The sequence below is a fragment of the Scatophagus argus genome, chromosome 10 (genome assembly GCF_020382885.2).
Source record: "Scatophagus argus isolate fScaArg1 chromosome 10, fScaArg1.pri, whole genome shotgun sequence".
NCBI classification, from domain to species: domain Eukaryota; kingdom Metazoa; phylum Chordata; class Actinopteri; family Scatophagidae; genus Scatophagus; species Scatophagus argus.
The window spans coordinates 16,005,551-16,028,637 of record NC_058502.1 but is presented as its reverse complement, the minus strand read 5'-3'; the positions used below and the strand labels follow the sequence as shown (position 1 = coordinate 16,028,637).

General features: G+C 44.9%; 1 protein-coding gene across 1 annotated transcript in view; it reads right to left on the bottom strand.

The window, feature by feature from the left end:
* jag1b (jagged canonical Notch ligand 1b) overlaps positions 1-23,087 on the bottom strand; it is a 27,110-nt gene extending 4,023 nt beyond the window's left edge. The window contains exons 1-22 of the mRNA XM_046400993.1: positions 22,735-23,087; positions 22,161-22,466; positions 15,566-15,617; positions 12,865-13,122; positions 12,324-12,384; positions 9,972-10,102; positions 9,756-9,875; positions 7,930-8,043; positions 7,737-7,850; positions 7,535-7,648; positions 7,028-7,074; positions 6,372-6,545; positions 5,780-5,930; positions 4,701-4,865; positions 4,459-4,572; positions 4,198-4,311; positions 3,910-4,023; positions 3,353-3,469; positions 2,616-2,643; positions 2,110-2,195; positions 1,413-1,526; positions 1,211-1,320 (exon numbers count right to left, since the gene is read on the bottom strand). Of these exons, the coding sequence (XP_046256949.1) occupies positions 1,211-1,320; positions 1,413-1,526; positions 2,110-2,195; positions 2,616-2,643; positions 3,353-3,469; positions 3,910-4,023; positions 4,198-4,311; positions 4,459-4,572; positions 4,701-4,865; positions 5,780-5,930; positions 6,372-6,545; positions 7,028-7,074; positions 7,535-7,648; positions 7,737-7,850; positions 7,930-8,043; positions 9,756-9,875; positions 9,972-10,102; positions 12,324-12,384; positions 12,865-13,122; positions 15,566-15,617; positions 22,161-22,466; positions 22,735-22,791 (2,661 nt within the window). The 5' untranslated portion in view covers positions 22,792-23,087. The remainder of the gene's footprint in view (positions 1-1,210; positions 1,321-1,412; positions 1,527-2,109; positions 2,196-2,615; positions 2,644-3,352; positions 3,470-3,909; positions 4,024-4,197; positions 4,312-4,458; positions 4,573-4,700; positions 4,866-5,779; positions 5,931-6,371; positions 6,546-7,027; positions 7,075-7,534; positions 7,649-7,736; positions 7,851-7,929; positions 8,044-9,755; positions 9,876-9,971; positions 10,103-12,323; positions 12,385-12,864; positions 13,123-15,565; positions 15,618-22,160; positions 22,467-22,734) is intronic.

Genomic DNA, 23,087 nt, shown 5'->3' with positions numbered 1-23,087 from the left:
GTGTGGCTCTAGTTATTTCTAACTCTCTCAGCTTGGGTTGGAATTTATTAGGAATATTCATGGCTGCCATAGCATGAATTGTGAAAACTTTTAGTGATCCCCCGATGTTTCATTTAGCAGGTCAATTTTTCACCAATAACCAAATAACCTGCAAAACTAATGACAGTCCCATCAGCCTCAGCTGTACTTTTTGTTTAGTGCTAATTAGCAAACATTAGCATGTTAACAAAACTCAACCTGGAAAATCTGCCAAGTTATTGCAGGTAGATCAACTGACTTTAGCATTTAGTACAGCCTGTAGAGTGACCAGTATGGCTGTAGGCTAACAACATAAATCATAATGAACCTATAGTGATCATCTGACTAGTGCCATCAACAGGTCACAATCACTTTATCACATACTTTGGATGATGACAAAATAACCTGCGAAAATGTGCTGATCCACTGCTTTGCCTAGTAACGTTCTCACAGAGCCATTAATGTGGCTGCAGACTCCTGTTGTTATCTTACTCTGAAGAATATAAACATGTTTTTAGATAAAACACTTTCTAAACTTAAGATGTCAAAGTTTTCAAATGTTTAATGTTTTCCGTCTGATACAACAACCAGTGCAAAAAGAATGAAAGAATGAAACAGACAAGCTGCTGTTAGCAAAACCATGGAATAACCCACGTAGTTTTGCTCCAGTATCAAACTATATTTAACGTAGCAGCCTGTACCTTACAGTGCTAGATCACTTTCACCCCATGATGCATTTTTAGTCCTGAGGGAAGCAGTATCAGTGAAGCACCATTGTTCATCTTGTGGTTAGAGGAGCATGAGAGTGATAACCCTACTTCAGGCCTCTACTGTATCTCACCCAATGGTCACCTGTTTCTGACAGCTGCATTGTGTTTCTTTTCAAAACAAACTGCATCATGTCTGTATGGAATTTGACACTCCCAAACCAACTCCGCCCTGTGTGTGTGTGTGTATGAGTGTTGTTGTGGCCTGACATGGCCCAACCTGAGATCTCTGAAGGTAGTCAAGTTTAACCACCCACAGAAGCTTTGAGTCTGCAACTATTTATTACACAGTTATTCTCTACAGCTCTCCTCCCATTAGTAAAAAATGACATCATATGCTTGACAGCTGTACAGAGCCATCACAAATACTTCACCTTCATATCACTTCTATACCAAATGCACAAGCAGAGTTTGTTTAGACATACCTTTGTGCACACAACTTTCCCATTGGAACAGTGGCAGGTGTTGCAGTCTTCGTCCCATTTGGCTCCATCAAGGGTGACTTGTCCATTAACAGAGCAATGTTTTCTTGTCGCTGTGTTAAATCCAACCACAGTATTAGAGCTATAGCACGGAAGGTGAGTTTGTTATGTTTATTTGGCTTAATCTTCTTGTGAAGATTTTTACCTTCTTGACAGTGAGGACCAGTCCTGTCTGTTGGACACAGGCAGCGATACCCGTTGATCTCATCCACACAAGTGGAGCCAAAGGCACATGGAGAGGACTGGCACTCATTAATATCTGTCACAGAGGAGAAAAGCGAGAGGTAAGAAAAGGCTCTCTTTTGGAAGAAAGAGTGCACCCAGACAGCACTCAAATATTGGGTTAAGCAGTCAGCACACAAATCTAATTCCTAAGCTAAATTCACTAAGGTCATGTGTCATTTGAACAGTACACACACATACAGGCCAGTTAATAAAACACAAGCAAACATGCTTTACATCAGGCCTGAACATTTTTGCCCCATGCAGTTTTATTAAAGGCAGCATCATTAGCAGGTATGCAGGAGCTAAAGGCTGGACTTAGCAGAACAAAGGGTTTGCAATGGGAAAGAATGTGGCCATCTGAAAGCCTTTAAGAGGGAAAACAATCTGTGTAATCAGTGTCAGAGAGCATGGCTGATTAGCTGTTGGCCTGCTAAGCCGGTTTCCCCCAGGGACACCAGCAAGACCCGGTGGAGTGACACCGAAATGGCTCGGCCTGGCCTGCAGCCCAATGCACAGATAATTGGCTGGCTAGACCTTCCATTTGGAGAGACTGTGACGGTCCCGCAGCCCGCTCTGACAGGGATCAGGGAGGAGTGGGAGGCAAGGTTAATACTCACTGATCCGACAGTCTGGACCAGCGAAGCCTGGGGCGCACTCGCACCGGTACCAGTTATCCCCGTCCACGCAGGTTCCGCTGTTGTAGCTGCAGGGAAAAAAAAAAAGGGGGAAAAGGAAAGGGGGTGTGAGACTTCAGTTTGTATCTCAGAATACCCCCCAGGTTTGTTTCACAGGCGGACATCTTCTCAGTTCTCAGTCAGCATGCGTATAACAACAATTTCTCAAAGGCAATTAAGGCAATCAGACTTGTTCTTTTTATTGAAAAACTGTGCAGGGGTTTGGGAGTGAGCTCCAGTGGTTTGTGGTTAAATAAGAGTCGTGCCTGGGAGTTCACAAAAGAGGGTTAAGCTGATTGCATCCCAGGAATGACAGGGTGTATATGCAAGGTTCTCAGCAGAGACACGGAAAGAGAGGGAGAAAGCCTGCAGGTGAGAAACTATGATACAGGAGGAGCACCCTGTTTACATCTGTCTAAATCGACAGGAAATGTTTGGCTTCCACTTACCATGGGTGTGGACTGCAGTCGTTGGTATCTGAAAGAGAAAAAAAAAACAGACAAAGGGAGGGAGAGACAGAAAGTAGTGAGTGTGTTATTATTTTTTTTCTCACAGATATGTGAATGTTTAGTGCACATCACAGCAAAGAGCACGTCTGAGCTTGCGTGTTCAGAGGCGTGTCGGGCCGGTTGGGCATGGACTCAGCACTGCCTGATTACTCTGCCTCTTTAACAACACTGAGCAAATAATCGAGTTGATTCGGCTCTCACCCTCAAATGAGTTCCAGCCCCCCACCACCCCTGACAACACCCAGATTCCCACCCTGGATGTTTCTCCCTCCCTAACAAAAGTTGGGGAATTTATACTTTGGACTACATGTGTACAGGGAAGTCAGGGAAATGGAGGAGGGCTGTAGAACAAGCCGACATGTCACTGTTTAGACAGGAATGCAACGACGAGGGGGGGGGGGGGGTTGGACAAGGCAGAGGGTGGGGGTGAGGGGGGAGAGAAACATCTGTCTCCACTTTCCTGAGCCCCTCTCTCCCTCCTCCTCTTCCTCCTCTTATGGCCAGCAGGAGCCAGGGAGAAAGGAAAGAGAAAAAGGTACAGATCAAGAGAGGATGGGAGAGATTTAATAAGATGCAGGACTTCACCTCTGCTTTAAGTAGCAGGAGGTTTATCATCATGTAAAAGCAATAAAGGTCCACCTTAACCCATCCACCATTCCTCTTTAAAGAGCACTTACTCTGGGTGCATGTGAGACCCTCCCAGCCTTCTTTGCAGACACAAGTGAACGACTCCCCAGTCACCACACAGGTACCTCCATTCTCACATGGGTTTGGAAGACAACTTGAGTTTTTGGCTTGAGAGAGAGAAAGAGAGACATAGAAAAAAAAAACGTAGTTTAGATTTTTTTCTTCTCCCAACAAGATTATCAGTGAAATCAACGATCATAAACAGTCACAGGGGACTGCAGCTGGTTTGGCTTTTTTCAGTGAGGTTTCCGTTTTTCTCTGAGGGAATCTGCATTCCACAACTTTGAAGTGTATTGTCAGTGCAATCAGGGATTTTAAGCACATATCTGTCAGCACTCTCAGGAGAGGGAGAAATGGGAAAGAAGAGAGATGGGAAGGGAGGGAGCGTTGACAGAGTCTGGGGATAAAAACTGTTTTTGGTCCTCGCGGATCTGACAGATCTGATTAATATCTGAGACAAGACGCAGCTCTCCCACAAAGCAATCCTCTGTGAGTGTTTGTGTGAATATGCAACATTAAGGCAAACCGCCGTGACTGGTTGACTCACCTATATTGCACGTCGTTCCCTCCCACCCTGGGGAACAGTTGCACTGGAACGTGTCGCCCTCATCGTGGCAGGTGCCTCCATTGTTGCATGTGGCTTCATCGCACTGACTTTCACCTGAGGAGAGCATTTAAAATCTTAGGGTTGGTTAAGCTGTGCACTCACAAGTCGCACACACTCACATACTGTATGGAAGGTTCGGTAATTATATACAGCCATCAGCACATACCATGAGCCTGCACAGACACACTACATGGGCGTGGAAAAAAAAAGCACAAATAGGGCTCTTACGGGAGTGGCAAGTCTTTCCCTTCCAGCCATTCTTGCACTCGCAAAAGAAATCAGTCACCAGGTCTCGACATGTCCCTCCATTTCGACACGGGTTGGTGCGGCAGTCATCAATGTCTGGTGGAGACATGAGCGTGATTTATGCGTGGCACATTAAACACCTCATCAAACAAGACTTTTTCTTGTGTTAAAACATGGACTGAACAGTCCCATTAGGAAGGTGTGGTTTTGTTTTGAGGTCACGGGACATGCAGTCCAACTTACTGATCTCACAGTGCTCGCCCTCCCATCCGTCGCCGCAGATGCACTGGTACACGCTGACTTTGTCGATGCAGGTGCCCCCATTCCGGCATGGATTACTCTCACAGTCATTGATGTCTGAAATAAAAGGAAAAAAAAGTGAATGATGAAAAAAAAAATGAGACTGATAATGTTTTTCCCCCTTTTTTTGACAGAAGCCAATCAGATAAATGCCCTGTGTTATCTGTGTCTAAATTTGGTCTTACTCTCATGACAGTAGGTCCCCCTGAAGCCCTCCTGGCACTCGCAGGTGAACTGGCCCCCGGCCTGGCTGCGGCAGCGGCCGTGAGGTCCACACACATTCGAAGAAATGTAGCGCTCTCCTCCCGGCGTGCTGTTGGACGCCACAGCAACAGTGCAGCTGTCAATCACTGCGGAAAGGAGAGACAGTTAGAAAGCAAAACCACTGATGAAGCCCGTTTGAATACTCGCTCAAAATCATTATCATCATTGTGTCTTCCAAGTAGTAAGGGAATTTATTTTTTGGTTTAGCACCTGATCTACTGAAAAGAAAGGAGAGCCGAGAGAAAGAATGGACCAGAGGCAAAGATGACGGAAGAGATCTACAATTTAGCTGGCCTTTCCAGACAATGGCAACAAGTCTCTAAAAAAGTTCATATCCGTCGAAAAAAAACGGATTGATAGAAGAAACAGTGAAAGCTGTTGTGCTTTCAGAAGCAATTCAGAGTGATCTTTTTCACGCTGCACTGAAATCCCTTCCTTTCCCCTTGTCTGATCAGGTTAGGAGGCGGGGGGGAATCTGCTCTGCTGTAATCACTTAATTCTTGCCAAGAGCAGTGAGAATCCCACCGTCTGGTATCTGACTCCGTGGTTGGTCCACTCACTCAATTACACACATGCACGCACGCGCACACACACGCGTACACAGAAATGCGTGCACAGTCAAAGGGGGAAAAGAAGAGGTAGCCCACCAAGTCATTACCAAGAACACACACAGTGCTATCAACCTTTTGCCAGATTTTCAAGGAAATCAGAGGAGGGGAGAATCACTGGAAAAGCTTTGCTGAGGAGATGGAGGGGGGCATTCATCAAGGGAGCTACATTTGAAAAAATTGCGCACCTTAGCCAAGAAACTTCAGTGCATGAAACAAAATATAGGTATTGCCCTCATGGGAAAAATGTGGGCAAAGCATTCAGGCAAATGGTGAAGACCTGGTCTTATTCAGCATTTTACTACAACACGCTACGTGGATCACCTTACAGAAATGTTCTGGAAAAAGACAAAGCGCAAAAAATTTGTGGTTGTTGCAGGCAAGAGACGTACCTTTACAAGTGGTGGTGCGACAGTGGTCTTTGAGGTGAGAGCAGTTTTTGCCCTCGTAGTCCTCTGGACAAGCGCAGTAGTAGTCTGTGGCCAGGTTGAAGCAGGGCGCTCCATTCTGACACGGGTTGGGAGAGCAGTAATCGATATCCAGCTAGTGCAGAAAGGTATTGAATAGAAAGCGGTGAACCTGATAGCCGACATAGTTTCGGCTACACTAAACAGAGCAAAACCCACAGCATCCTCCCTTCAGGCTGTGCCAGGAAACAACACACGCACAGCACTTGGAGGAAGGGGGAAAAACAAGGCAGAGACATAGGAGCCGTCCTCAGAGTCTGGGCTTCAGCACTGAGGAATGTATCCCGCTGTAGCCAGGAGCAGCTTCAACAAAGCACTCCCTTTTAAAAAGGACTGTGGAACAACAGCCATTGAAGAGGGTGGGGCTGAAAAACTTTCCAACGAGACCAAAGATACAACAATGTGGCATCAGGGGGACTTGGGAGGAGGGCAAGGGCTTAAGATGCTAAATGATAGCAGGAAGGAAGCATACATGTGGGCTTTTTTGTATCAGGGATACTGGTGAGTTGTGTCTCACCTGGCAGAGATTTCCTGAAAAACCAGCCAGACAAAGGCACTGGAAGCCGTTCACTTCGTCCTGACAGCGTCCGCCATTTAGGCACGGCGAGCTCGCACATTCATCGACATCCCTCTCGCAATGCTCGCCGGAAAAGCCTGGCGGGCACATGCAACGATAACCATTTACCAAGTCCTGTGAGAGAGAGAGGGAGAAACCAGAGTTAACCTCATGCAGCCCCAAATTTAATTAAGTGCTTTGATGGGGTGGGGCCCAAACAATAACTGTCAAACCAGAGAAAAGAACGAGGGCTGAAGCTCAGAGGGCAAAGGGCCGTGACAAGTTTGGAGGAATATTATCACAGCTTCACATTTATTTCAACACATTTTCCTGGCACGGGTTCAACACAATAATGTTTATGGTAATTCAATCTAACATGGTCAGAAAAACTTCTGTGTTCTTCCCTTAGAACCCCTCTGAACCCACTCCCCTCAGATTTGATTTCAGAGAGGAATTCCACACCAGTTCCACTGTCGGTTTGGAAAGAACGGTTTACAGCAGCTATTTATATATAACCGCTGGGCTTCGAGAAAAAGACGCAATAAAACAAACAAACAAGCTGGCAAACAAAGCACAGATACCAGATAAAATTGGATGGTGTTTAACCCAACACGTACCTTGCAAGTTCCTCCATTCTGGCACTGGTCCTTGCAGTCGTTTATATCTGCATGGGAAAACAAATCTGAGGATTAATTCTGAACAGCTTGACTAAATAGTCTGTCTTTGAAAAACAAGTCTGTGCTTTATGTTTCCCATGCTAGGGGCCTTTAAAAACATTGTCAGAGCTATAGAGCACTCTGCAAGGCTTGGATAACGTGGCCCCAGAATTAGTGCAACACAAGAGTATTGAGCAATCCTGTCTGCTGCCAAGTGAAACTAGGCCTGGGATTGTTTTGAGCCACCTCTAAATTACCACAGCTTTGGCCACACACAGGGCTAATAATGATACAGCAGATTCATTTACACTGCAGGAAAAGGCTGCACTTGTCCAACCATTTGCTTCACTCCTTCATATTACAGCTTCAATTCAGCCTGTACTGAATGAACAGAGAGGAATAAAGAAAAGAGGCAGGAGCTGGACAGGTGTCCCGTTCCACAGCTGCAGCTGACAGCCATCAACTCACTGTGGTCGCAGTTCTGCCCCGTCCAACCAGGAACACACTCACAGAAGTATCCACCAATCAAGTTGCGGCATGAGTTGGCATTGACACAAGGCTTGCTGTCGCATTCATTGGCATCTGGAGAGGGACAGGAAGGGTTTGTGGCATTTGCATGTGCAGCTGACAGGCATGAAGCGGTGGAAAGAGAACAGGCTGGGTGGCTCACCTATCAGACAAGTCTTCCCTATCCACTGTGAAGGACAGTGACACTTGAAACCATTAACCAGATCCTGACAGGTACCTCCATGATTGCAGGGGTTCAGAGCGCAGTCGTCAACATCTAAGCAGAAGAAATCAATTCTGTTTATTCAGCGTGCTTTTCTTCTATGAGGGTAACAGCAGATTGAGTGCAAGCTTACTGATGGTGCAGGAGGGACCGCTCCAGCCTGGTGCACACTGACATTCGTAGCCCTGACTGGTTTCTGAACAGCTTCCTCCATTAGCGCATGGATTGGACAGGCAGGCATGTTCCGCTAGAATGAGAGGACAGGTCACACACACCCTTGTGAGTCATTTTAAAGAAGAAAATCCACTCCTTTTGGCCACTCCTATTGTCAATTTATAACACTTACTTTGTGATTAAATTCTCAGAACACAGTGATGCATGAACTTGATCCTTTTTGGCTGATAACCTGATTTTTTTTTTGTAGCTGCCATGAGAAAATTTCACTGTGACATCTTGTAGTCTACATTTGCCCTATTGTTCACAAGAAAGCAAATCAAATGCAAAAATACATTTCAGCTTCTGACTCTCATCCCTGGAAAACCTAACTCCTCTTCCCTGGGCCTCTGTCAGCAGAACATACTCAGGGGGCTGACTCCTTCCCTCACCCATCACCTACCCCTCCTCCTCCTCCTCCCTTGCCCCAAAATCCCGCTAAAAATCTCCCTCTCACTCCCATTACCCGCCCAGCAGACCACACCACCAGGAAATCATCTTTCATGCTAAGTTGACCTGACCAACGCACCGTGACTTCCCTCCGACTCCCCACCATTCTTCTTCTGAGAGGCGGCACAAGATGAGAGATTGGCGGGAGGGGAAGGGGGAGAGAGGGAGCCACTGCCCTTTAGTTTCTGCTTTGCAGATGAGTTAAGGATGAGTGGATCCCAAATGAATCAAAAATGAATGATTTACTCTGGGTATAACTAGGCAGTTGGAGGTGATCAGTGGACAGCTCTTGGTATGCTGGGGGGAGAAGGGAGAGAGGATGCAGTGTTGCACTCTGGGTCGTCTGTGTTACAATAGCTTGACATATCCCTTGGTCTGCGGACCTCCTGTTACGAAGGGCACAGTTTCCTGACATCTCTGCAGTTAAGCTGTCAGCACCCCGCGAGGCTCAGATTTAATGAGGAAAAAACCATCATCTCCGTGGTAAGTGTTCGCAGCAGCTGAACTTCAGCACCACACCCATGTGTCTCGTATCCCTGAGGAAAGAAGGGATGACCGGCCCCTGAGGATCAAACTGGGGGATTACCTGACTTGGGGGGCCACTCACACTGGAGTGGAAACAGATTATTGCCTAGTTACCCACCTCCTCTGATTACAAACTCAAGGCACCTCTGACCTTTTGTCTGTAAACTCCACAAGCCTAGAACCTTTCCACTTATTGTAACTGCAAGCAGTTTGAGACCCCATGAAATTAAATCTTTTAGGTCCCAATTGTGGATTGTCTCATAAATTACAAAAATAATAAATAAAAAAAGGGAAGCTCTTGGAGCAATTTAGCATCGCACTTGCATAAGGCTGAGGGACTTAGAGAAAAATGTGGTCAAAAAGGAAGCAGCAGACAAGATATTCTGACCTCTAAAACAACTGATTTCTAAATGTCCCACAATACAACTTGATTGCAACGTTTATTAGACCCTCCTCAGCTGGCGACCTTGATGACATCATCAGGAATATTTTCCTCAGACCTAAGAAAGCTCCCTAAATTAGGTATATTCTAACAACTTGGATAGAAAAAGTTCTTAATGTATCCATATCAGAAGAACTTAGAATGAGCATAGTTCTTAGAACTCAATTTTGAGGGACATTTTAAGCGTTGAGTTAGTTAGAGTTGGTACTTTCACAGCAAAGAGGAACCTTGAAAGAAGTGTAAGTGATTGGCTGTTGTGTTGTTCAAAGTTAGCTAACAATAACCAGAGAGTTTTGCAAGTTCTCTTGCAGGGGAGCACTGATACTCACCTCTTTCACAGTTGGCACCAGAATAGCCCTCAGCGCAGGTACACTGGTACTTGTCAGGTCCTGTGTTGATGCATGTCCCTCCATTCAGGCACGGCTGGTGAGTGCCACAGTAGTTCAGATCTGGCAGAGGAGAATTTCGCACAGCTTTAATTTGTTTTCACACAACACGGGCTGCCCCTACAGTGACTGCAACTGAAATCAGAGAAGGGAATTAACCTTTATCACAAAGGTGGCCGCCCCAGTTGGTGTCGCACAGACACTGCCAGGGCTCTACGCAGGTGCCATGTACACAGCCAGGGTGCGGGATGCACTTGTCACAGTACTGGCCCTGCCAGCCATACAGACACCTAGAAGACACACAGAGAGGCACGCTATCAGCCTCAGAGGTAAGACATAAAATGAAAATTAGCCCAAACACAAACACACACACATAGAACAGTCAAATACATTCCCAGCGAGGTCACATAATCCCTGTGGTATCTGAAAATGCTAATATCTTAATCTTCTGTTTATTCCAAATTCCTTCACAAGCAATACAGCGATAATCTGAACTTAATGAACTACACTTTAGCATCTACAGCATGGAGCTGCACAAATGAAACAAACAAAGAGGCAGTATTCTTGACCTCAAAACTGGGCTGCATCTTAAAAGACCACAAATGAATCTTAAGTAGCAGGGTGTTTATGCAACAGCTTTTAAACAATACTTGGGGACACGGAAACAGAGGAGTATTTAGCATTTTACCAAACACAAAAAAACAAAACACTAAATTACAGTTCCATTGGGACCTTTAGCACAGCTAACATTAGCATGCGGCCAGACGCTCCCTTTAACAACACTGTGCCTGTGGCTTGGCAGAAGCGACATCCTTGCAGAGAGGAGTGCTCAGCCCTCCTTTGGGCTGTTACACTGCTGCTCATCCTGGTTCCCATGAGTCAGGAGTTTGGCTTGTGCCCCAAGGCTGAGGAGGGGAACACAGCTTGCTGACCACTGAAATGTCCAGGTCCATAATTACACTGATAATGCTGCCCCTTTTTCTTCCTTGGCTCCATAATTAAGACAGCAATCCAGCCGGACTGATAAGTCCACTCTTTAAAGGTGGCGAGGTGGCAATACAGTTGCACTGTGGAGCCTAGCGACAGGAAACACAGTGTCCCTCTGGGGGAGCGGCACACTGATTAGCCCCAAGAAACGGACGGACTGTAAAAATAAACGCGGTGGTTAAGTAAACCTCAGTCTGTGATTAAAGAGGCTATTCTTAAAAGTGTGCTAATCCTCTCCATGAGAAGCAGAGCAGGATTCCCCAGCAGGGTCCCAAATCATTTACAGTTATTACACAGACAAATTACTGGGGAATGTGACATTACATTGTTCAGCACTGCTGATGAACATAAAGATGTTAAGCCTCAACATGAAAACAGACCTCTTTTAAGAGTATGTGTGTTGTGTCGGAGTTTTTCAAACCTACTTTCTACTGTGGCACTCCTGGTCCACAGGTGCACTGTTATTACTCTACTGGTAACAATGAGAGCGCTCAGGGTGTCGTTAAAAACTCTGCTGCTTAAAAAAAAAAAAAAAAAAAAAAAAAAAAAAAATTCCCACAGAGCATCATTAGTGGTTCTGCTGACTTAAAGTTAGTGACGAGGCCTCACCTGCTGCCAATGTTGCTGTGTACTGCTATTGTTCAAACACTGTCAGCACAATGATGGGAAAATACTCACCGACTACAACAGTATTGAAGCTTGCTGGCACAGTGCATACAAAACAAGTTAAACCCCAGAGCCTTAAATATAGCCACACCTGTGCAGAGACTAAAGCAACTGAACCTCTTGTTCTGCCAGTGGCCACACAAGCACTTACAAGACATCTGATGATGTCAAAAGCTTGGGAAACATAACAAGGCTGCGGCACAAAATGAACAAACCTGATCATCCCTATGCTTGATGTAGAGCCAAGTCAGGCAACTAAATAAGCAACCAATGCCTGAACTGTGGGAGAGTCAGGCAGTGCAGGGCCTCCTCCAGGATGAGGATGAGATACAACTGTTACTGCACACAATGCCCCAGCTCTGATATCCATCTGTGTCTGGCTTTTCCCCTGGCTGTGTGCATAAACAGCATTAGGAAGCCATTAGCTACATAAACAATACACTTTAAACTCATCCGAAAGTTACACACGATTTGAGTGATAACGCCTGCCTCATTAGAGTGAAACACATAGGCTACATTTCCCCAACATGGTGTCTTGGCAGTTGAGCCTCTTCTCTACTCAAGACTGGCAGGTCCAGTCCAAAGCTCCACAAGAGATTTAAAGCTCAGCTTGCATCTCTGCTAAAGCCCGGGTTCTGATAGTCTCTTGGCCAGAACACCAAGAACGTACAGGGAAATATCCATGCCATGACAAAACTGGTGCTCGGAAACAATCCCTTGATATCTGACTGATCCACACCACATGCTTCTGGCACCAGCCTCCACAATAAGTAACAGCAGTAGAACAAACCAAGTTTGACATTTTATATAGTAAAAGAGCAGGAAACCCATTCATACAGAGCAGCCTTGGTCACTTACCTGCATCCTCCTGGCTCCTTACATGATCCGTGTTCAGTGCTGCAGCCTTGTCGACATATAGCTAGAAAAGGGAGAACAACAATTATTGGCTCGTAACTAGATTCAAACTTAGCTCATTTTTTCCAGAACATTTTAATTATAGCACTGAATTATATAATTACTACCCTCTCTGACATGTCATCCTGTGAGAGTAAACACTTCTTACCTTGCAATATATGACAGTAAAATATTTAATAAGAAACTGATTACTGCCCAGGCTGATTTTCTGGGGGTTAAAGTTTATTCCTGCTCATACAGGCAATGAAAAGCTTTATTTGAATGGAAAAGGAAGAGGATAATGATATGAGGGGGCAGAAACAAAGTCCTCCATTCAATGCAAACTACGCACCAGACAGCATATCAGCATGAATCACATATCAGTCTGGCTGCTAGCTTTAGAGGACTCATTCATAGTCATAAATACTTATCCGACAGTCTCAAGCTGCTGTCTTGATCAGTGTTCCCATGTTGAAGTGATGTCACCCATTTCTGCAGTGCTCACCCGTGTTGCAGTCAGGTCCAGACCAGCCTTCCAGACAGGTCTTGTTTCCATTGTAGTCGCATGTGTAATGCCCGAAGAACTCATCCCTGGGCCGACAAAACTTGTTGCAACCAAAGCCATAGTAGTGCTCGTCACAGCTGACCCGGATCTGGTACTCGAACTGGGCTACAGGACCATTGTGAGTCATCTTCTGCCAGTGTGGGCTGGGATTGATCATGCCAGAGAGAGAGGCTTTCTCTATTAACTTCCCATCAGCACCTGAAAGGTCAATTTTGACACGATCAACAAAGACTTGTTAAAGAACTGAATTTAGTGTTCATCAAATGTTAACAGCCAAGAAGAGAGAGAGAGAGAGAGAGAGAGAAGGAGAGAGAGGGAGAGACGTGGAAAGCTGATTCCTACGTACAACATGCATTTGGGGGTTGCGTTGGGCCCCGTGATCATACAGTGGGAACCCAAAAATGCTCCGAAAATTTGGACACAAATTGCAGAAGATTTCTTCTATACCAGATTATATGTAATTAAAGCAACTATGTGTGCAAGAGAGGAAGAAAAGTACAAGGAGGAAATGCAGAAAAAAAAGGAAAAGGCTGCCTGTAATGAGCACTCTTAACTGCTTTTTTTCTCACGCTCCCTTTCCAACTCTCCCTGGTTGGTTTCTGATTCTCAGGTTTACAGCTTGAGGATATTACCGGTCTCAGATGCTGCCCTCTGCATCTGCTCGGGCAAGGACAGAACCACAGCCGCCATAAATTACAGCATGAGGACACCGATGCCACAGTCATTGCTGGGAAGCCTGCCAGTGTACCATCAGCACTTTCTTTAAAAATACATTCTTGTAATAACAGCAATCAAAAAAGATCTCAAGTAATGTTGTTTTTACACACTTCCAAGTATCTATTGATACCTCAGATGGACAGCAAAGGGCCAATCTATGTTATGATGGTGCAATACTTAAAGAGACTTGAAAACACACAGACCTAGACCCCAAAACAAACTTAATTTCATGTCAAACATGATGAGGTCACGGCTCTGTCAAACGGGCAAGGACTGACCTACGAGCCAAGGGCTGTGATTACATGGAGAGCAAACACACTCAAAGTGAGCGAACATGCTCAGCCCATCTCGAGACACTACACTGCACAAAGCCCTGCATATTAACACCACTCATTCACTCTCACATAAAGCACTCGCTACTTGATATCTAAATTTTCCACCTGGGAGAGAATGAAAAATATGTCACAGCTGTTATTTACTGCATTCACATGAGCAGAGGTGGCTGACCGCTGGGTGAATCGCTCCTCTGTGTAGTATGATGCAATGCAGCGAGGTGGAGGATGGTCCGCTGTCATTTATTTACTGTGCTCTGGTGTATGTACAGGGGTCTGGTAGGGGTTAGGGGTTGGCTGAAATCACAGTGCCCAGTAACATTTCGCAGTGGTCTGGAATCCAGAGCTCAGCTGTGTGGCATTTCTCTACCGACTGCTGGCCTGCAGTGTCAGGAGTAGCACATCCTTACTACCTGCTGCCCGGCTCACTGCTAAACATAAATCAGACAAGCTTTATAAAGCTTGGAAAGGTCATGCTTGAGCACCAAAGTCATTCTGAGAAAATATTAACGTTTGAGCTTTTATGACAGATAAATTAGATAAACATAGAAAATCAATCTTTTTCAAGATTGAAAATAATAGTGCTTGCAAATCAACCTATGTATAAATCAAAAAAAAAAAAAAAAAAAAAAGATTTTCAGTTCTTGCAGTTAAATATCAGTCCTGATAGTCACAGCCTATGAAGCTATCAGAGCTGTGAACTAGTCTGGTGGAGCTCAGAGGGGCTTAACCAGCATTGACTGTGTACATTCAGGGGGCTTTTCACACCAATGCCCTAATAGCTCTCTGGGGAGCGGCAAATACAGCAGAAAAGACCGAAGCCTTGTTGACCTCAAACAGACCTGCATAAACAAGCATGGGATAAGGCCCTCCCCACAGCTGGAATCACCATGCTGTCGCCAATCTGACTGCCAGCCAGCAGGAATCCCAGCGAAGTTAACGGCAGAAACCAAACCTGACAACCAGAATTTAGATCCAGTATGTTACCACTGTGTTCTTCCTATGTTCATGGGATATACGCTGCACCTTCTCAGTCTTCAGCCCACCTGTGTCAGAGGTAACTTTAACCTACAGGATAGCATACAGGATAGCCTCACCCCCCTACCCACAAACCCACATTATGAACACAGGCTGATGGCAGCGCTGGTGCTGGGCGGCCGGATGAACTCAGTGTTTCACGCCTCAGTGACAGTGAGACAGTGTGACCCTGACCCTGGCTGGCAGCACCTGCCATCAGTCACCGGCAAAATGAAAACATTTTAATAGGGGCACAGTAATGCTCCCCTGTGTACTCCTGCCCTCCTCTACCTCACCGCACCTCCTTCCATCCTCACCCCTCCTCCCATCTGCCCTGTCCCCACTTCTCCGCCAGCTCAATTCTCCGTCCTGTTCTCCGTCCTGCAGACACCTGTCAACACACTTTCTTTGACTCAGACACACACATGTACACCCAGTGGACCATGAGGAAGAAGGCAGGGAGTTCAAGGAGAATAAACTTCCTTTTCTGACCTTCAACAAGACTGCTCACAGACACTGCCAGGGGTGGGAGGGGGAAGGAAAGATGGAAATGCCAGACAAGGACAAATACTCACCACTGGTTTCATTATTGAAGTCCAAGGCTTCCACTATCAAAGTGTAGGACCTCTGAGAAAGACAAGACAGAGATAAAAGGAGCGTTAGCCAAGACCAGGATCATCAAGTTGTCACTGTATAATAAAACACAACTATAAACATTACCATTCAAGTACTGAGTGATGTTTCATAAAATGTATTGTGCAGACAACCGCAGAACAGTTGACAGTCTTTTGTTTGTTAGTTACCATGCAAACTAACTTGTACCAGCTGGTTCCCACGCATTTCCCCTTTGACACATATCACACAGTTTGAATTATCAAATGTTTCAATAAACAGAGAGATGAACATATTTTTCTTTCTAAATTTATCGCTCAATACTTACAAAAAAAATCCTTAACAGTTTCCCACGACCTCGCCAGCCAAAGTTTTATCTCCTCCTCACCGAGTTAGCTCACAAAAAGGCCCAGCACAGACGCTGCTCACTGTTAACCGATTAAGAGGATAAGCTCACGGTGCAGAGGTCTCTCTGCTGCAATGATTATGATGACAGACACATGGGCAGTGGTCTGGACTAACTGGACAACCAACCACCCACCCAGCAGGAGGGTGTCTGATACACCAAACACCAGCCAGATACCACAGGGCTACACAACACAGACTCGAGTAATGATTACAATAGATCAAAATAAAAAAAAAAAAAAAAAAAAACATACACAAAAAAGCCAAATAGCACAGAAAAGATAGGACATCCTGCCATGCTCAAAACACATCTCCATCTCAGACATGGTCTTCTTGCTCTCCTCAGAAACTGTTTTTCCACATGTTTATACAGTGCGGTGAGAGAAGTCAGTGGATGATTTCCAATGTTCTGAGAAAGCAAAAAGTCAGTTCTCTTTTGCAATGTATGTGGGATTTTCAATTTTATGCTAATTCATAAACCCCTGGTGCCGTGTGCCAAGAATGCTGTGAGAAATCCAAAATGAAGTGCTTAAGTACACTTCTTTTAAAGCAAAGTCAACACAGGTGGAAAAATGAAGAGATTAAAAAAAAAAAAGTGCAAGTTTATAAGAGTGAACGAGTGGTACACTCCGGAGGGCCTGTCTTGATTTCAGCACTCCCGAAAAACGCTTTGTCCCATTCAGAGTCGGTGGCGCTCACACCGATATCAGCTTACACAGTCACATTGCCCTGTGCCGCAGTCATGAGGGGACGAACAATGAGTCTGAGAGCGTGCGCGACAGACTCAGAGAGAAAGTATGCGATTGTGAGAAAATGTAATCCACTTACAGTGCTTGAGCATCCACTAGAAACACCTACTTGTTATATTCACACACATGCTTGTCCCAAGCAGAGCTGTTCGGAGACATTTCAGCAATTCTGCATCGTGTCTGTGGCCCTCTGCTACTATGACTTCATGGTAAACAAACCTGCTTGATGGAAACCCCCTGTTCACTTTGCACAGAAAGCAACATGACTCATTCCTGGGTCTTTTTTTTTTCATGGCTTTGCCTTGTTTTGCAAGCCATTCAACTTTCCATCTTTCCAGGAGACATTTGTCTCATCCTGTGCCAGTATTTCATTGCAATCAGGGCAGCTATTATTTGAAATTCAGAGTTTATCAGCAACGTAGCCCTTACAGTATGCTTTGACTCACAACTGGCTGCAATCACTTGCCACAGAACTCGAGTGAGTGAGTCAGTGGTAATGTGACACTCTATCATCTATAACCCAACCTACAGCTAATCATATTAACACTGAGAACAAGAATCTGCTGGGTTCTTTTCAAGCAGTATCGCGTTATTGCTTTGATGTTCACTTCATGTGTCCAGTTGCAAAAGAGATTTGATTTCCCATTGGAGGGATGCTTTTTTTCAGGCCGTACAACTGGAATGAATGCATCATTCCAATGTCTGCACACCAATCTCTGACACATTTTGGGCTGGGGCAGTTCTAGTTAAGAGGGCCATGCTAAAGAAATCCCACATAATATGACACGATGCAGTAAGCGTGGCTCATCCTTAAACAGGAACTCAAATGCAACACGCAATGCCCATGAAGGAAGTCGATTATTCATCTCTTGAAATTTTAATATTAGTCACCAGTGCAACATTAAACTGACGTAGTTGTTGAGTAATATGAGAAGCTGAAAATATAGGGGAAAAAACATGCCTTAGAATTAGTGTTTTACTACAGTTAGGTCACCTTTTGGTGACCTCTCAAACAAGCTAAGCATTTCTTAACATGAGCATTTTACAGGCATGACCAACGGATCCCTGCCAAATAAAACCCTGCTACAGGAAGGTAAAATCATGGAATCAAATAATCACTTTGTGGAATGTTGCCAAGAGAGATAAAGTTTAATGTGTTAACGGCAGATTCATAAAACCATGACAACATGCCCACATCTTACATGATTTGGACTTGCCTCAGCATGGAAGATATTGCAGCACTGTGATCATCTCCATCACTGACTGATCATGTTACCATTACATAAACCTGAAGCACACACTACAGAAACTTGAAACTTAAAACATAGTGGCCTTAGATAAGAATGTTTACTATTCACCTATTTGAGAGTTTACATCAAGTAAATTACAGCTGAAGATTCACAAACTTTGTAATATCCAACAACAATGTCATACTGGCTTGACCTAACAAGTAGCCTCAGTATTGAGATGTTTAGTCCAGACCAAATAACTGCTTCCAGAAAGTGAGATACTGCCTGACTCCTCATTCACTAACAGTCCATAACTCCCTGGCTGTTATCAGCTTGGAACGATCTGCCACTGCCAGGTTCACTTTTCCCAGGCTCCCAGCTGACACACAACTTCTCTTTGAACTGAAGAGCGCGCGCACACATACACACACACGTCCAAGTGCAATAAGTGTGGCCATATGTCTTCTTATCTTTCCTGGCCAAGCAGACACTGTCCAACAGACAAGCAACATAAGCGATAAAGATCATTCCAGTTCGAAACACAATGACTTGCCAAAGAACACTACTGAATCCTCTCAGTAGGGGAATTTTCGCAACACACACACATACACACACTCGCAGGGACGCTCTGCCCTCCACTGAAAATTTACTCATCTGATGTACCATTACAAGGTAATACAACAAAAGAAAAAGAACAGTGTGTCTCTTACAGAATAACAGAACGAAACAGGCAAAGGTCTAAATAAAGGCAAGGCCCAGCAGATTAGGCTGGTCTACAGTCAGCACAGAGGAAATGTCAACAGCCCAGTCAAAGAGATGTTGACCTTCTGTATCAGTTTTCCTAAGTCAATCACTTCAATGGTATCAAACTGAGATCTAACCAGTGATTGAGACTGCTAAGTAACACACCCTGTTTCACCAAGGCTCAGTCAGAAAAAGACAACACTCATAATGACTTGAAAAGCCACTGACTGCAACGATGTACTGGGAAAGAAGGAATGCACTGCCTGCCATGAGGTTTTCATCACAAGTGCTGGAGAAAGACTGTTGTACCATCAACAGCTTATTAAATACACTGTAAAGGTAGGTCAGTGCGGGAAGAGGCAGAACCTAAGCCCGACAAAAGTATGTCACTGTTTGCCAACTAAAACAACAGACACTGCAAACAAGATCAAAACATGAACCAGGCACCAGAAATAAAAGTCACATCAAGTCTTTAACTAAACAAGCAGCCAGTTATCTGCTTTTGCAAGGGTCACTCCCCATTAAGGGAAACAAAAACAGGGCGCAGATGATTCAAATTAAATGTATTTTCTATGCATGTCATGCTTCCATATCGCTTGAAACAACTCTGACAATCAGCAAAACCATTATGTAACGTGACACTGACACAACACTGCAAGAATGCTGAAAAAGTACTTGTTAAAGTAAGTGGACAGGGAGAGGTGGAGAGGAAGAAAAGAACAGTTCTTGTCCCTCTTTCACTTGAGTAATTTGCACTTAACGGCCACATCAGAGCAGACTATATAAAACAAACATGTCATTACTCCCACAGCAGCCGGCGGTATTGCCCTCAAGGCTGAGCAATTGTTCTGCACCTCACCTGATGCAAGTTCTCAGACAGCTCAACAAAGCAATCACAGCGATGCCAACATGTCCCAGGTGTGAGAGGACATGCCAGCACCGGAGTTAAGTGAAAGATGGAGGAAAATTAAATCAGATGCGAGCAGAATGAAGGTGCCAGATCAAGGAGATCACGTAGAAAAGGAATTACTTGACAAGTGAGCAGAAACGTGCCTCTGAAAGCTCAATATAACCTCTAAAATACTGACCCAATCTGTCTTTCCTTGTGGTGCAACATGGGTAAATATGCTGAGGTGGTCATGGAGGCAAGGTCACAGTTTGCCTGTGAGCAAACTTCATCACTGCTGAGTCTACTACAACTGCTTCCTGTTGCTTGCCCTGTGCTGGCATTACAGCTGCACTGCCTCTATTGTGCTCTGTAATCCTCACTGTAGTCACTGAGGGCACACCATTGTTCCCGCTTGATACACTGTGAAGGCCCTCACTTCTCTGTGGAATAAAAGCCCATAGCAGACATTGGTGAACCCATGCCGGGGCTCTAAAACAGCGATGTGCTCATGTTAAAGAAGCCTGGCCGACGGCATTCAGCTGGACGCCTGGCTCTTGCCCTACCTGATCTGAGCACATGTGTGTAGCCTCATTAAGTGCAGCAGTTACTGTGGGTGGCAAGGTTAAAGCGATGAAATGCCTAGGGTCCAACCGAGCGTGACTTAAACAAAGCCCTTGCCTGGACAAGAGGCCAACTTCATGCAGCTCACAAGAGAGGATGACAGGGAGGGGGGCTTCATGAACTCGGAGTACCCGAAAACCCAGTTGCACCACCACTGCCATCTGTCCACAACAGCCAATCAACTGATGAAAAGGACAATGAGTGATATCAGACCTAACCTGCCGACTGTTAATGTGCCCTGAATTAAAGCACTTGAAGTGAAGGATAAGAGAATCTAACAAGCCTCTCTGCTCTTTCCCACATCTCAGCGCTCCACACTCCTGTTTTCTACAATATCGTAATTAATCTGCAATCTATGCAAGAGATTTCTTCATTAGAATATTGGTGCAGCACAGTGAAAAAGCTTCACTATCTACAAATCTCACTGTCAATGCAAACTCCTAGTTTTGATATTTCCAAGGACAGCCTCCATTAGATCAAGGCTAAATGCCCTTGCATTTTATAAACATGTCAGAAAACAAAAGAGTAAAGCTAGTCGAGTCCTTAAACTTGAAATGGCCCCAGGTTTCATTACAATGTCAGCAAGTCCTGTTTTGTTGGAGTGATTTTCAAACAGTAAGTTGAAACTAATCTGATTCAGAGAGCTCGTGCCAACTTGGTGCTGCCATAGCTTGAAAATAAACAGAAACCTTTGTCTTTTAAAAAAAGGTGTGAGGCGCCAGTGTCCAAGTGCAAAGCAAATAAAAAATACAGACCATATCAAATTGCACGCTACCCTGCTGAGAACATTGTTATACTGGCTATCGGATCATAGAGAAAACACAAATCGCATGTAACGACAGAAAAATGAAAGGAAAACACAAATGATCTTTCAGTTCCTTCACTTATTCGGGCTGCTGGAGGACATTTGCCGCACACAATGCTTAAAACTACAACGAGAACTTCCATCAGGATTGAGGTAAAAATAGCCTTGATGTAATTGGACACACACATACCAAGCAGACTGTGCCTTTCACCCATCAGGCACAGCGGAGGCGTTTGCGGGCCAAGCTGTGGGGCCAGTCAGTCTGTGCACAGTCCTGCTTTTTTCACTACATCGAAATGCGCTCCAGCATGGCAAATCATATCTCTCACGGAGCTACAATGCTCCCACAGGCCTGTCAGACCCATGTATTTACTCTACAAAGAAGAGCTGACACTTGAGGAAACCAGAAAGTAGGTTTTCACTCTGAAGTTACTGTACTGTGCAACATGAGCAGCTGCCGGGGGGGGGGGCAGGAGGGGAAATCTGTGAGAACACAGCTCACCCAACGTTTCATCTTAACTTTTTATTTGTTGAATCAAAGCAAGATAATGGAAAATATTTATGAGGAACAATTCATGAAAGCACTGTAAAAAGTAATGTCCAACTGGCTTATTGTCGATAACACAGCTGGAAAAGGCGGAACAAAACTAAAGTGGGTTTTTCTTAATATATTTCAGTTTTATCCATACTGACTGATATCTAGTTTTTTGTTTTGTATGTTTTTAATTTATTTATTTATTTACTGCAGCTTGTAAGTCAGAGACCCTTTTTAGATTCCCCACTGAACTCTGGGGTTTAACGTTATCTAACAGAGAAGTTTGAACATTATTTAGTCAGAGCAGGCAGGTCTCGGTCTGATGGGGGAAAATACCTGCACCTGGTTAATTGGCGCAGATAATAAGGAGACCGGGGGGGTCTTTGCTCAAAAGGATAATTCAGAGTTAACCACCAAACGTGAAACTCATTCTTTGTTTGTTTGCTTTCTATCCACTTACTGAAAATGACTGACGGACAGTAATTGCACAGAATTGCCTCGCAAACACACTTTTCTCCCTCTCTTTCTCTTTCTTTTTGTTTGGAGAAGCGCGTTTTTTCGCTCTCAAGTCTTCAACTCACCGGCCAGGCAAAACTGAAGGGCAAAACTATCCTGGATTTGTCATTCCTGACAGAGCTCTTGAAAGAAAAGGTATTCCCTCCGAGGACAGGCGTAGATCCCATTCCGAAGCTACAGGGCCCTGCAGCAGAAACCCTCGACTGGTATTCCTTCAGGCAAACTTTAAAAAACGTATCGCACTCGTCCCGTGTGCATTTTCGATCCGCCGTGTTCCGTGTGCCGTCACAACACATGCCGTTCAGCAGCTCTCCGTTTACAATGTGCATCGATAAGATTTGCAACTCGAATTGTCCAGATCCCTGCGACACCTGTTGAAGACAGAACAGTGAATACAAGCAAAAGCTTAATAACAGAAATTAGAGACAATAAAAACTGGCTGTTTTGCCGCACATCATTTGCACTTGCAGCAGGCTCAGTTGACACAATTTTGCACTGGGGGGGGGGTACGGTTACATGTATGTTAGCATAGCCGCGCACACATAACACGACAACACATGCAGTCAAAGTACATCCAAGCAGCTGAACTGTTTGACCCTGCCTGTTGTTTTTTTTCCCCCCCTGAAGTCATGCACATACCTTCGCCAGAAAGCAGAGCAAAAAGGCAGCAAGGACTGAGCCCCGTCTCAAAATCATGCCTCCGGACTGCTGTTGCCACTCGTTTGTACTAGTCGTCTGGCCGACACACGGCACCAGAGCTCTCCTCTGGTTTAAACATGCACGAGTGGGAAACGACACTTTGATAAGCGGAGCACAAGTTCCACATTCATTCAAGACCTCTTCCTAGTATGTCCCTCAACCTCTCCGAGCGTCTGTTCTTCTTCGTTATCCGACAGTTTCCACTTTGCGTGTGTGTGTCTGTGTGTGCGCGTGTTGAAGAAAGTTTTCACACAGTGGCCATGCGGCAGCCGAGCCCACTGCTGACTGACTGA